This window comes from Apium graveolens, chromosome 2, assembly GCF_009905375.1.
Source record: "Apium graveolens cultivar Ventura chromosome 2, ASM990537v1, whole genome shotgun sequence".
Taxonomy (NCBI): domain Eukaryota; kingdom Viridiplantae; phylum Streptophyta; class Magnoliopsida; order Apiales; family Apiaceae; genus Apium; species Apium graveolens.
The window spans coordinates 28,673,400-28,687,839 of record NC_133648.1 but is presented as its reverse complement, the minus strand read 5'-3'; the positions used below and the strand labels follow the sequence as shown (position 1 = coordinate 28,687,839).

The following is a 14,440-nucleotide window of genomic DNA, read 5'->3' as shown; positions in this document are numbered from 1 at the left end:
GTACAAAAAAATGAGTTCAATGGTACCATTTGTAACATGTTCTCTAATAAAATGGTACCTTACATCAATGTGCTTTGTCCTAGAATGATTAACTGTATTAGCCACTATAGATATAGCACTAGTATTGTCATACATAATAGGAATTTTGTGTAACACTAGGCCATAATCCATTAGCTGATTTCTAATCCAAAGCACTTGAGCACAACAACTTCCTGCAACTATGTATTCAGCTACAGCTGTAGAAGTTGATACAGATTATTATTTCTTGCTATACCAGGATACAAATCTTTGTCCAAGAAATTTACAGCTTCCACTGGTACTCTTTCTATTAACCCTGCATCCAGCAAAATCTGCATCTGTGTAACCAACAGCTTCAAAACCAGTTCCCTTAGGATACCATAATCCCAAGTTTGGAGTTCCCTTTAAATATCTGAAGATCCTCTTTATAGCCATCAAATGTAATTCTTTTGGATTGACTTGATATCTTCCCATCAGAATCACTATCAATGTTGAGGTTTTCAAATGCAAGGGCTTCAGCTCCATTATCATCAAGGTATTCCAAGCCTGGATACTTGTCATCATCGAAAGTCACATATGTGCTCTCCATAATCTTCTTTTTGATTAATCACATAAACTTTGTAGGTTGTTCTTTCCAGTGAATATCCCAAAAAAATTGCTTCAAAAACTTTTGAGTTAAATTTTCCCACATATTCAGAGTTGTCTTTCAAAAGGTAACATTTGCTTTCAAACACATGAAGATGATTCAAAGTAGGCTTTCTTTTAGACATGATTGAGGTGTTCTAGCAGCTGAGAATTCTTGAACAATGCCTTTGCCTTTGCGAAATTCACTCAATGTTGCATTTCTGAATTCTGTTCCACTGTCACTTCTCAATCTTTTCACACAATTGTAATCTTCAGCCTATTTTTCTATCTTCTTGATATGCTCAATTATGATATGTAGAGTTTCATCTTCACAAACTTCAACATGAGCAAACTCCAGTTTAGGCATGTCTCTTACCAACTCCTTTTTGACCAAGGTGTTAGTTGCCTTGAAATTCAGGTGAGATAGCTTTTTATGCCAGAGCTTGCTTTGTTCTTCTGATGCCTTGGTGTAGAAGCAAAAAACACCATCCTTATTTGTTGAGTCAAAATCTGCAAAAAAACAAGCTACCTTTCCTTGCTCCTTTCAGAGAAACTTCACCAGTTTTCTTGCTGATAAAAGTGCATTCTTCTTTGTTGAATAAAGTTTCAAAGCCTTTATCTGCAAATTGGCTAATACTGAGAAGATTCACTTCAAGACCAGCTACCAGTGCTACAATATCAATGACAATATTTTCAGAAATAATCTTTCCATATCCCATTATGAATCCTTCGTTGTTGTCTCCAAAGGTCACCAGGGGGCCAGCTTTCTCCTCAAACTGTAATAGAAGGGCTTTATCACCTGTCATATGCCTGGAACATCCACTGTCTAAGATCCAGATGACTTTCTTCACTTTGCCCTGCACACAATGAGTTTTAAGTGTGTTTAGAAACCCAAGCAGTGTTTGGTACTTTCTTCTGGTTAACTGAATTAGCAGAAGTAGAATGAGTAGTTTCAGATAAAATAGAGTTCAATGACTGTTGTGCATTTTCCCTATTTAAAGTAGACCCAATTTTTGTTTCTTTAAGGTCTACTCTCAGTTTGTGGCAACTCTTCATCACTTTCAAGTTACAAGGAATGCAGTAGATATCATTTACATTTGCTTTATTGTATTTGCAAGCTCCTTCAATTGGCTTGCTAACTGCCTTTTTACAAAGGTGAGTTAGGTGATTCACAGAGCCACATTTTTTACATTTATTTCTTGGAGCATCTGCAACATAAGCAAAATTGTTGCTTTTGTTTATCCCTATTTTTCCAATTCTGTTTTTCTTTTTCTTTCTTGCATCTTCAGTTTTGATTTCTTTAACATGAGTCTTGGGACTTTGTTTATTCATGAGCTTATGTTCAGTATTAGAAGACTGAACCGATTCTTCAGTTTTCTTCTTTTTATCTTCATCAGTAATTTCTTACTTTATAATCAATTCTTCTTTACTGAAGTTGACTTCACATGCTTTGAATATAGGTGCATTAACCTCTTTCAAAAAGGTCGGAGCATTTTTAGTTTTCTTTGCTTTCCCTTTATCACCTACAGTCTTCTTTATGTCATTCATAGCATCATAGTCAAGGCCAATAGCAATGTTCGCACATGGCTTATTCTTCTCATGGTACTGTCCGACCAGTTCAGATGCATTTTTGAAAGATTTCATCTTCACTTCATTCTTTTCCAGCTTCTCCCTTAGCACTGCTTCAATTTCATTTGCACACTTGAGTTTGTTCTTTAGATATGCATTTTCTTATTTTAAAGCTTCAAGATCCACCAACAATAATTCAGTTTCTTGCTTCTCACTTTGAAGCTTCTCATTTATCTTTGTTAATCTACTAACTTCTTCATTAGCAACAACCATGCTTGTGTGAATGTGAAACATTTATGTGCTCATCTTTTCAACAGTCTCCTTATATTGATTTATATTTAAATCAATAGTGGTAAGAGTTGGTGTCTGTGCTTTTGATAAGGATGATTCACCTTGCTCGAAAGCCATTAGAGCATAGTTTCCAACTTCCTCATCTTCATCATTATCTGAATCATCCTAACTCTTTCCCTCTGCAATGTAAGCTTAGCTTTGCTGCTTTTTCAGAAGAGCTTCATACTTTGCTTCCAGTTCAAGATAAGCTTTGTCTTTCTTTTCCTTCTTGGGTTTCCTGCATTCTGTAGTAAAGTGGCCTAGTTCATCACAATTGAAGCATCTTATATTAGATCTGTCAATAAATCCAGTTTTGTAGCCATTCTTACTATCATAATTTTACTTCCCTTTTTCTTTCCAGCTGATGTCTTTGTTAAAAGACGGTCCTTTACTCTTGAAGTATCTTGACTTATTTACTCTAATATTAGAGAATTTTCTAGCCAAATATGCAATTGATTGATCTAGCTCATCCAGTTCTTCAAGAGTGTAGAACTCATCTTTTTCCAAATCCAGAATGACTTGTTTATATGAATCATTTATTCTTTGCTCACTTGTTGAGGCAACTGGAGTTTGAGATCTTGGTTCATCATTAGATATTTGGCTTTCATTTACAATGAAAGCACTTGAGCCATCCATAACATGTCCTTGACCAGATCTCAATGATTGCCTTTGAATCATCTCTAGTTCATACGTTTTGAGAATTTCCTCAAGTCTCTCCCTTCCCTGATTGCTGAGATTTTCTGTTCCAAATGATCAGGGAGAGTAAGTAAGAACTTCAGGTTCACCTCTTCAGCTTCATAATATTTTTCATGAAGCTGCAAATCATTTATCAGCTTGTTAAATCTTTCAAACACATCAGTAATGCTTTCCTTTGGCTTTTCCATAAAACCCTCATACTACGAAATCAGTATTCTTCTCTGATTTGATCTAACTTCCTCAGTTCCCTCAGAGAGTATCTCAATCTTTTCCCATATTTGCTTGGCAGTGTCACAGTTGACACTATTGTTGTACATCACATTGTCAAGTGACTCAATCAATATTAATTGCAGGCTACTATCCAAGGAAACCTTCTCTTTTTCAGGCTCAGTATACTCAGAAGGATCTTTTGGAGCAAAATAAGCTGGGATAATCATGTCTCCATCTGTAGATTCCTCAACTCTAACCATAGGAATGAAGGGTCCATTCTTGAGGATCTGAATGTAGAGTGGATTGGCCATCCTGATAAATAACATCATTTTTTTTCCAAATAGTGTAGTTAGCTTTGTCAAAGGTAGGAATTTTGATGCTACTCACTTACTCGGTTTTTTTCAAATGTTGATTCATCAACACCTTGAATAATTGTGTACAATGCCTTTTTATCTTTTTTCCGGATCTCCTTTAACGTCGTCTTCTCGGCATTTGGAAGTGCTACTTCAGCGGCTGCATCAGCGGTTCGTTCAACCCATTTTCGACAATTTCTCAATTATCGTAAGAACCGAGTAACACCTTCATTTGGATACTCCAATTCCCGTAATTTGTGGACGTCAATTTTGGAATGTTGGGTTGCACCATATTCGCCATTTTTCATGAACGTAACATTGGCTCTAATACCAATTGTTGGAAACGTGAATGGGTTTTAATCAATAAATTTCGATACTTTAAGACAAAACACGAGAACACTTTTATTTCACACAATAATATAAGTACAACTAATTGTTTACACTCACCAACACAGGTTACAGCCTTTTTAATACTACGAGCTTCAGCTCTGTTTTTCAAAACTCTTCTCTCTGTTTTTTACTCTGGTGTATCATATTACATACACTGCAGTTTGACTTTTATAGGTTTCAAAAATCTCTAGCTTACATCATTGCTTACTTCACAACATGTTGGATTGAAACTTAGGCATGATTTGATATTGCTGTTGCAGACAACTGCTGAAAAGCTGTCAGAAAAGTGTTTGGTAAATTTTAAAAGTTGTTATTTGGAAAAACGTTTTTGATCTAAAACTGCTGTTAGTAAAAACATGTCCCTCCATGCTTTTAGAAAAAGCCATTTGCAATTTTTTCAGTAAGTAACTATCAGTTTCACTATCAAACATTTTCAAAAATATTATTTTTATATATTATTTCTCAAAATATACATAAATAAAAAAAAATTACCAAACAAACATCTAATTTTCCTAACAACACTATTTCTGAAAGCACAGCAGTTTTCAAACGCACTCCCAAACGGAGCCTTATTACCTGAATTTCTTTTAAAGCCCAACTATTGAGAAACCACTAAAATAACAGTTTTTTAAAAAACAGAACTTCAATATGATAAATGATCAGACGTTGAAGTTTTCATCCTCTGTTCTTTGGATCTGATGTTTTTGGTTTGTTTCAAACAATAAAAATTGCTAGCGGTATTTTTTTAAAGAGAAAACCAAAAGACTACTTTTTAAAAGTTTTTTGCAGTTTTACTATTTTTTAAAATATTTACAAAAATACAAATCAACAAAACATGCAAAGTTATTGCACCAGAGTTTTTTGTTGCATGTGTTTTTGCAATTAAAAAGTTAAAGAAAATATATTTTTGCAAAATTTTTAAAAATTGATAGTATTTTTATATTTTTTTTAACTTAGAGAGTAATTTTCTAAAAAGCCTTTTATTAAATAACTATAAAAATATGGGTCCTGTTGTCCGGCAATCCTGTGTTAATTAAGTTTTATCTAACATACTACTCCAGGGGCGTCGGATCTATATTTCAAGGGGCCAGATTTAAGGAAATTTTTTTAGCGTTCCGCGGATATTTTTCGCGGAAGGGCATTTCTTCTTTTCGCCAATATTATTAGCGGAAAGAAGAAATGTCCTTCCGCGAATATTATGTCCTTTCGCGAAAAATATTTGCGGAAGGCTAAAAAAAATTTCTAAGATCTGAGCCCTTGAAATAGTGAAGGCTAAAAAAAAATTCTAAGATCTGAGCCCTTGAAATAGTGAAGGCTAAAAAAAATTTCTAAGAACTGGGCCCTTGAAATAATGATCTAAGGGTTCTGGAGCAGTATGTTAGATATGACTTATATAACACACGATTTAGCGCCCTATAAATATTGATAAAGAGATGTGAACTACAAAAGCATCCACCAAAAATTTAAAACCTTTCATATCTTTGATCCAGACATGTATTTGTGAAGAACATAATACTTTCTAAAACCTGAATACCAGTACTTGACATGCTTTTTGACTGCTAGTTCACAAAACAAAAATGACCAGCCTTTCTTATATGTTTTGGAAACCAAAAAGAATCAAACTATAATATCCAAACAAATGTCCTTAATAATTCATTCATTTCTCTAGATTAACTGATCCAGCATAAAGGCTGTGCTTAGTGAAATATATGATTAGTTGGGGATGAATGTGCCGACATAGCCCAACCCTACGATGAAGAACGCCATTGATTGCACGAAGAGGTAGATGAAATAATTGTTCTTTCCGAAGTAGAAATCATACCATCCACAAGAGAATAGAAACATCCCAACAATCATCTCTAGCCCATGAAATCTGTCAATGCCAATTATTACTAAACATTACTACCATTTTTATATGTAACATTTTGTTGTAGCTTATGAATATACTTATCACCACCTAAATAATCTCTAATACAAAAATATTTGTTCAGCAACTACAAAATAAATGAACCGGGAAATATTTGTACCTTCCCCAAAATTTTGGGTTGAATTGGCTGAACTTTTTAACTTGTTTAGCTCTGGAATTCTTAGATTTGACAGAATCTCCCAGTTTTTCAGTGACAACCCACTCATTGACTCTTCCTACCTCCAGCAAGCCGATGATAGTTGCTTTTGTCCGGTGCAAAGACATAACATTTTCAAAGAGTATCCAGATAATCACTAGGTGCAGGGACCTGCAACAAAGTTATGCAAAGTCAAAATCATTGCTATTTATCCATGCAACTTTGTACAATGAATGGACTTATGGACTTGTTTAATTAATAGAAACAAACCTTGGAGTTCCAACAGAATTGAGGATGGTAATAACAGAAGGAATATATATAGCTCCCCATATAGGAACTTCAACCTCAGGAATTAAAACAGTCAAGGGCAAAACTACACAATAGAAGCTAAATGTGACGATATGGCCCACAATCTTTCTTACAAAGAAGAAACTGTAAAGCACATATAATTTCTTCCACAAAGTCACTTTCTGTAACAAACAACAAAGATTAAAAATAGAGAGTAGCATAAGATGTAAGCACTATAAGTTCATATATCCTTTGTAAGATAAATGTAAATCTCGCTTATTATGAATAAAAGAATGCACTTAGACATGAAAATGGCAATTAACCTTGTTTGTTGCGATTTCAAAAGCCATTTTTCTGAAGAGATTAGCAGGACCGCATGACCATCGATGTTGTTGATATCGAAATGCCTTGAAGGTACTTGGAAGTTCACTTTTCACCTAAATAAGTTACACAATTACAAGTTATGCTTTTGGTTTAATTATCTCTCTGCATTTGGCATCTCTCGTTTGATTTTAGATTGTACCTGGACATCTCCGGCATAAACAAATTTCCATCCTTTGAGTGTAGCTCGGACAGCCAAGTCCATGTCCTCAACAGTTGTTCTATCCTTCCATCCTCCTGCTTCATTAAGTGCTGAAATTCTCCAGACACCAGCAGTTCCTGCATAACCATTTACATTTTTAGTTATCTATTTATAATTATCACAAACATAAAACAATTTTTTACATAATTGTTCATTTATAATTACCATTGAAGCCAAAAAATGCATATGTGTGGGAACCCACTTCTTGCTCCACAATGAAGTGATAATTCAATGACATCTCTTGCATTCTTGTCATTAAGCACTCATCTGCATTGACTGCATTGCAAACATAGAAGTAAATTCTTTTCAGTCACTTGTTCTTGTAATTAAAATCTTTAAAACTATATGAATCCACAGCATGACTTTTCAGGATATGGGGAGCATATTAAAGTCACATATTCACAAATCACAGAGTCTTTAAAGTCCATATAAGCCGATCATTTTGAGTAACAACGATCAGGAAGTTTTGACAGACTAACACTGAAACATACAAAATCCAGAAAACTTGTGGCAATAAAAAATGTAATCTAACATGTACTAATCGAATAAAAAGAAGGTATAAAAAAGTGAAGATAGAAATCACAAGCTGAGTACTGAGGTGGCTACACCTGTAACTAAATGAACTGCAGAAAGAAGTTTAGTACTGCAACTATCATTATTGTTACAACCATCATAATAAGTAGTAATAATTAAAAGTGGTCCTATGGGCTCTTTGATTCATGAGACCATATCTATCCTTGACATGTGTTTAGGCTGAAGTTTGGTAATGAGTAAAATGACTACACCTACTCAACCACAATAAGGAAACAATTAGAGGTCTGCAGTTTTAGGGGCCTCAAAGTTGTAGGACTGTCCACATTTTTTTTTTCGATGTGGGACTATAACTATAAACCAGTCCCCCAACCGACAGCGTATACAAGGCGAGAAGAGAATACAGACACTGTTGGAGAATACGCGGGAAATAACCCGAAATGGAGTATTCGAACAGACTTATAAGTCAAACAGATTATCTAAACATAGAATTTGTTTTCCTTGTGAGGAAACTGTAAGACAATCCAAATGGCGCGAAACATAGAATTCATTTAACTTAAGAGGAAACTGCAAGACAATCCAAATGGCGCGAAACATAGAATTCATTTAACTTAAGAGGAAACTGTAAAACAATCCAAATGGCGCGAAAAATCAATAAATGACTACTTTTTTGTACAAAAAGTAAATGTGTTATTACCGAATTTCCAACGAGCTTGAACAAGGGCGATTTCCGGGTTGTGAACAAAGAAAGGAACGGTGCGGCACAAGAAATCAGACTCAGGCTGGAAATCAGCATCAAAGATGGCCACTAAGTCACATTGCTTCACATAGCTATGCTTCAATCCTTCTCTGAGGGCCCCTGCTTTATAGCCAGTTCTATTTTCTCTGATTTCATACTTAATGTTAATTCCTTTGCTTGCCCATCTCCTACATTCTAGCTCCACCATATCCTGTTTGTTTTATAAATTATTATTTTGGGACAATGAAAAACAAAATAAAAAAGGATAAATGATTCTACTTACCTATTCGAACAATTGTTTATGTCGTAAATATTCAAATAAGAAGAAAAAAGGATTGCTTTATGTATTAATTTACACATCTGAACAATTTAATTCAAGGTATTATATTTACCTTAATAGCAGGATCCGTTGAATCATCAAGAACTTGAATTATAATTCTATCAGATGGCCATGAAAGTCCACATGCTGCTCCGATCGACAACTGATACACCTACTCGATATAACAAAAAGATATATCAGATAATAAATAAAGAATCTTGATAAAAGATAAATAATATTTACACTGAATGGTAAGAAATAAATCAAAGATACCTCTTTTTCATTGTACATGGGTATTTGCACCAACACCATGGGATAAGCTGAATTTCCCAACTCAAGATCTTCCTTCATGGCCTCCCACTTGAATTTCTTCTCGGGTTTTTGTCGAAACAATTTAATAAAAAGCTTCACAATCCCCATATAAAGTCTCTCAATGAACAACATAACAGACATTGCCAAACAAACATTCACCATTAGTTTCAACACCGGCACGATCAACGGAGCTTTCCCCAACTCCCACAGCATTCCAACTTGGCCTAAAATGCCTGCAGCTTGAGGAGAGTCTTGAAAAACCATCGTCTTCGAATCGTTCTCCATTTCTTGCTTCAGAATTGTACTACTACACTTGCACTGCACACTCTCTGTATATAAAGACAAAAGGGTTGCGAAAAGAACACGAGTATATGATACGAGAAATGGGAGTTTGCTTTGAAATTGAAATGTGTTTGAGTTTTGCTTTTATTTCACGCTTGAGAAAATACAAGCTGCAGATTATGTATATCACAGCTGGATTTTATAGTAAAAGGCCTTTGCAAATGATGAGAAAATCTAGAAATTAATAAGAATCCGAAAATCAACAAGTAATAAATGGGGAGGTAGCAAAAAGGTGGTGTAAATGTATTTTTAATGTTTTGTGAGAGTATGGTCAAGAACTAAAACCAAACTCAATCTTTGGTTGGGTCATATATTGTGAGAGAAATGATATTTATAAAGATAATTATACATGCATGTCTCTACATATTTTAAAATCACAAATAAATTAAAAGAAATGGGATTGGGGACCTTTGATACTATGCATCATCTTTTGTTAATTACTTTTAAATTAAATTTTAAATTAAATTTTAAATGCAATGGCGATTATTGACAACACAGTATAAACTTGGATTTCATTCAATATTTCAAGATCGTAAAAGATATCTATCTAGATATATTAATATAATCAATAAGATTTCATTTTGCTCAGAAATAAAAAAAGATGATCAAAACTTGATATCCTCAAATTCTGACCGAAAACAATAGTGTAAAGAAATTATCTTTGATTTAATTTAAGATGATATCTCATGATTGTTCATATACATATAAAATAAAAATTGATTTTATATGTGTTGGGTGTATAAAGAGAAATTTTTCGTATTAAGACCAAATTTTGAGTATACCCATGGTTAAAATTTTTTAATTTTTGAAAAATATTGATTTGTCTAATATAAAGTTATTTATTAAAAAACAAAATTCATAATTTGTGGATAAAAATACAAATAACATGAAGTTTCACCAATAAAATGTTAGATAGATTATTTAGTTAGAAACAATTTTCATATTGTACGGATTATAATTTGTCTGTTTACTTACCAAAAAATAATAAAATTTTTTGTCAAAAATAGCAATATATACGTTACAAGTTTATTTATTACGAATAATCTCCTTATTGTACGGATAATCATTATTGACATAGTTGTTCCTGATATAGGGGACGTATTTAAAATTTTTATTAGGCCATCAATGTTGAATTATTAATACTTCATTATACAAATTTTTTTCTAAGACGTTTTTCTCAAACCTTGTGAATGAATTACTTGATTAAATATATTTGAGAATAAATTACTTAATTGACATTTATATATACTGGAACAAAGAAACTTAAGCCAGTACTAGAAAATCAAATAAAATATTATGTGGAGAAAATCAAATAAAATATTATGCGGACTGGCCATGGTTGTTGTTCCAAGCAAGTCATGGGACCGATGCTATGTTTACCCATCACACATTATGCATCCGTTCATCACTTTATTTAAGAAAGAATTCAGTTCATATATAGGATACATTTTTATAAGTTGTTTAAATCTGATGGACCCAGTTCAAATCCATGACCAGTTAGTTAAAAGTCACCTAATAACCAATCACTCTCCCACTGTGAGAAGGAAATATTGCTCTTGTCCTTTACCAAAACAATATAAGAATGACAATCCACCTATTGGTGTGTTGGTATCCTTGACCGACCATATCGTCCTAATCATCTTTATTATATAATATTCGGAGTGTATCGTACGGAGAAAGAATGTGTAGTAAAAAATATAGGTGAAATTAATAGTCACCCTCGAAGAAATGGTGAGCGATGTAAACTATCAAATAAAAAATGTATTAAAAGACTAAGTTATAAATGAAACAAAGTAACTCATTTTAAAAAATATATATTTGTATAATATGAGCATAAATATGCATCATATTATACTTATAAACAAAATGATAACTTTTTTAATAATAAAGATTGTAATACTGTATAATAAATTAATTTCTAGTTAAAATTAGGGATTTTATAAATTTTAAAATTTTTAGTTTGCACAAAATCACCAATTTATCAAATTTAAAATTTCAACTTTTCAAAAAATCACCAATTTCAATTACAGAAATCATAATTCTCATTATTTTACCACAATTGCTAGGAAAAATAACGATCTGAGCCTATGAGCTATCCATTCAGGCCTATCAAGGATGTCAAGAGTTTAAATGGGGGAATTTGTAATATCATTGTCCTACATGGAGGATAGCAACACACCAATAGCTGGATTGTCATTCTTATGCTTTGATGTAATTTAAGATGACATCTTATGATTGTTCATATACATATATAATAAAAATTGATTTCATATGTGTTGGGTGTATAAAAAGAAAGTTTTCGTATTATGACCAAATTTTGAATATAACCATGGTTGATTTTTTTATTAAATATTGATATATCTAATATAAAGTATTTAGTAAAAAACAAAATTCATAATTTACGGATACAAATATAAATAACATGAACTTTCGCGAATAAAATGTTACATAGATTGTTTAGTTAGAAACAGATTTCATATTGTACGGATTATAATTTGTCCGTTTACTTACGAAGAAATAATAAAAAAATTTGTTAAAAATAGCAATATATTCATTACAAGTTTATTTATTACAAAAATTTTTCTTGATACGGATAATTATTATTAACATAGCCGTTCCCGATATATGGGACGTATTTAAAATTTTCATTAGGCCCTCAATGTTGAATTATTAATATTTCATTATACATTTTTTTAAGACGTTTTTCTCAGACCTTGTGAATGAATTACTTGATTAAAAATATTTAAGAATGAATTACTTAATTGACATTTATATATACTGGAACAAAGAAACTTAAGCCAATACTAGAAAATCATATAAAATATTATGCGGACTATCCGTAGTTGTCATTCCAAGCAAGTCACAGGACCGATGCTATACTTACCCATCACACATTATGCACCCGTTCATCACTTTGTTTAAGAAAGAATTCACTTCAGGTGTATGATACATTTTTATAAGTTGTTTAAAGCTGATGGCCCCAGTTCAAATCCATGACCAGTTAGTTAAAAGTCACCTAATAACCAATCGCTCTCCCACTGTGAGAAAAAATATTGCTCTTGTCCTTTACCAAAATAATATAAGAATGACAATTCACCTATTGGTGTGTTGGTATCTTCGACCGACCATATCGTCCTAATCATCTCTATTATATAATATTCAGAGTGTATCGTACCGAGAAGGAATGTGTAGTAAAAAATATAGGTGAAATTAATAGCCACCCTCAAAGAAATGGTGAGCGATGTAAACTATCAAATAAAAAAATGTATTAAAAGTCTAAGTTATAAATGGAACAAAGTAACTCATGTTAAAAAAATATTTGTATAATAGGAGCATAAATAAGCATCATATTATACTTATAAACAAAATGATAATTTTTTTTAATAATAAAGATTGTCATACTGTATAATAAATTTATTTCATAGTTAAAATTAGGGGTTTTATAAATTTTAAAATTTTTAGTTTGCACAAAATCATCAATTTATCAAATTCAAAATTTTAACTTTTCAAAAAATCGCCAATTTCAATTACAGAAATTATTAATTCTCATTAGTTTACCACAATTGCTAGGAAAAAGAACGATCTGAGCCTATGGGCTATCCATTCAAACCTGCGGAGGATTTCAAGAGTTTAAATGGGGGAGTTTGTACCACCATTGTCCCACATCAAGAATAGCAACACACCAATAGGTGGATTGTCATTCTTATGCTTTGATTTAATTTAAGATGACATCTTATAATTGTTCATATACATATATAATAAAAATTGATTTCATATGTGTTGGGTGTATAAAAAGAAAGTTTTTGTATTAAGACCAAATTTTGAGTATAACCATGGTTGATTTTTTTTTATTAAATATTGATATATCTACTATAAAGTTATTTAGTAAAAAAAATCATAATTTACGGATACAAATATAAATAACATGAACTTTCATGAATAAAATGTTAGATAGATTGTTTAGTTAGAAACAGTTTTCATATTGTGCGGATTATAATTTGTCCGTTTACTTACGAAGAAGTAATAAAAAAATTGTTAAAAATAGCAATATATTCGTTACAAGTTTATTTATTACGAAAAATCTACTTGTTGTACGGATAATCATTATTGACATAGTCGTTCCCGATATATGGGACGTATTTAAAATTTTCATTAGGCGCTCAATGTTGAATTATTAATACTTCATTATACATATTTTTTTCTAAGACATTTTTCGAATGAATTACTTGATTAAATATATTTGAGAATAAATTTCTTAATTGATATATATATATATATATATATATATATTTATTTACTGGAACAAAGAAAATTAAGCCGATACAAGAAAATCAAATAAGATATTATGCAGATTGGCCATAGATGTTCTATGCAAGTCACGGGACCGATGTAATACTTACCCATTACACATTATGCACCCGTTCGTCACTTTGTTTAAGAAAGAATTCAGTTCAGATGTATGATACATTTTTTATAAGTTGTTTTAGATCTGATGGGCCCAATTCAAATTAATAATCGGTTAGTTAAAAGTCAACTAATAACCAATCGCTCTCCCACTGTGAGAAGGAAATAGTGCTCTTGTCCTTTACCAAAACAACATAAGAATGACAATCCAACTATTGGTGTGTTGCTATCCTCGATCGACCATATCGTCCTATTCATCTCTATTATATAATATTCAGAGTGTATCGTGTCGAGAAAGAATATGTAGAAAAAAATATAGGTGAAATTAATAGCCGCCCTCGAAGAAATAGTGAAGGATGTAAATTATCAAATAAAAAAATGTATTAAAAGACTAAGTTATAAATGGAACAAAGTAATTCATGTTAAAAAAATTATTTGTAAAATAGGAGCATAAATATGCATCATATCATTCTTATAAACAAAATGATAATTTTTTTTAATAATAAAGATTGTCATACTGTATAATAAACTTTTTTCGTAGTTAAATTAGGGATTTTATAAAATTTAAAATTTTTGGTTTGTACAAAATCACCAATTTATCAAATTCAGAATTTCAACTTTTCAAAAAATCACTAAAATAAATTTTAGAAATCATTAATTCTCATTATT

At 31.8% G+C, this 14,440-nt stretch overlaps 1 protein-coding gene across 1 annotated transcript; it reads right to left on the bottom strand.

The window, feature by feature from the left end:
* Positions 1-5,641: 5,641 nt before the first annotated feature.
* Positions 5,642-9,514, bottom strand: LOC141707197 (glucomannan 4-beta-mannosyltransferase 9-like). The gene is made up of 9 exons (XM_074510240.1): positions 8,987-9,514; positions 8,787-8,885; positions 8,353-8,605; positions 7,290-7,400; positions 7,065-7,201; positions 6,865-6,978; positions 6,524-6,723; positions 6,218-6,424; positions 5,642-6,063 (listed from the first exon to the last, which is right to left on the bottom strand). Exons 1-9 carry the CDS (start codon positions 9,308-9,310, stop codon positions 5,904-5,906), a joined length of 1,605 nt encoding a protein of 534 aa, XP_074366341.1. The 5' UTR covers positions 9,311-9,514; the 3' UTR covers positions 5,642-5,903.
* Between the last annotated feature and the right edge of the window lie 4,926 nt (positions 9,515-14,440).

Coding starts and splice junctions, on each gene's coding strand:
- LOC141707197 (XM_074510240.1), bottom strand. CDS start 9,310: ATGGAGAACGATTCGAAGACGATGGTTTTTCAAGACTCTCCTCAAGCT. Junction 7,202..7,289: donor TGCATTTTTTGGCTTCAATG/GTAATTATAAAT, acceptor ATGGTTATGCAG/GAACTGCTGGTGTCTGGAGA. Junction 6,979..7,064: donor TTTATGCCGGAGATGTCCAG/GTACAATCTAAA, acceptor TAACTTATTTAG/GTGAAAAGTGAACTTCCAAG.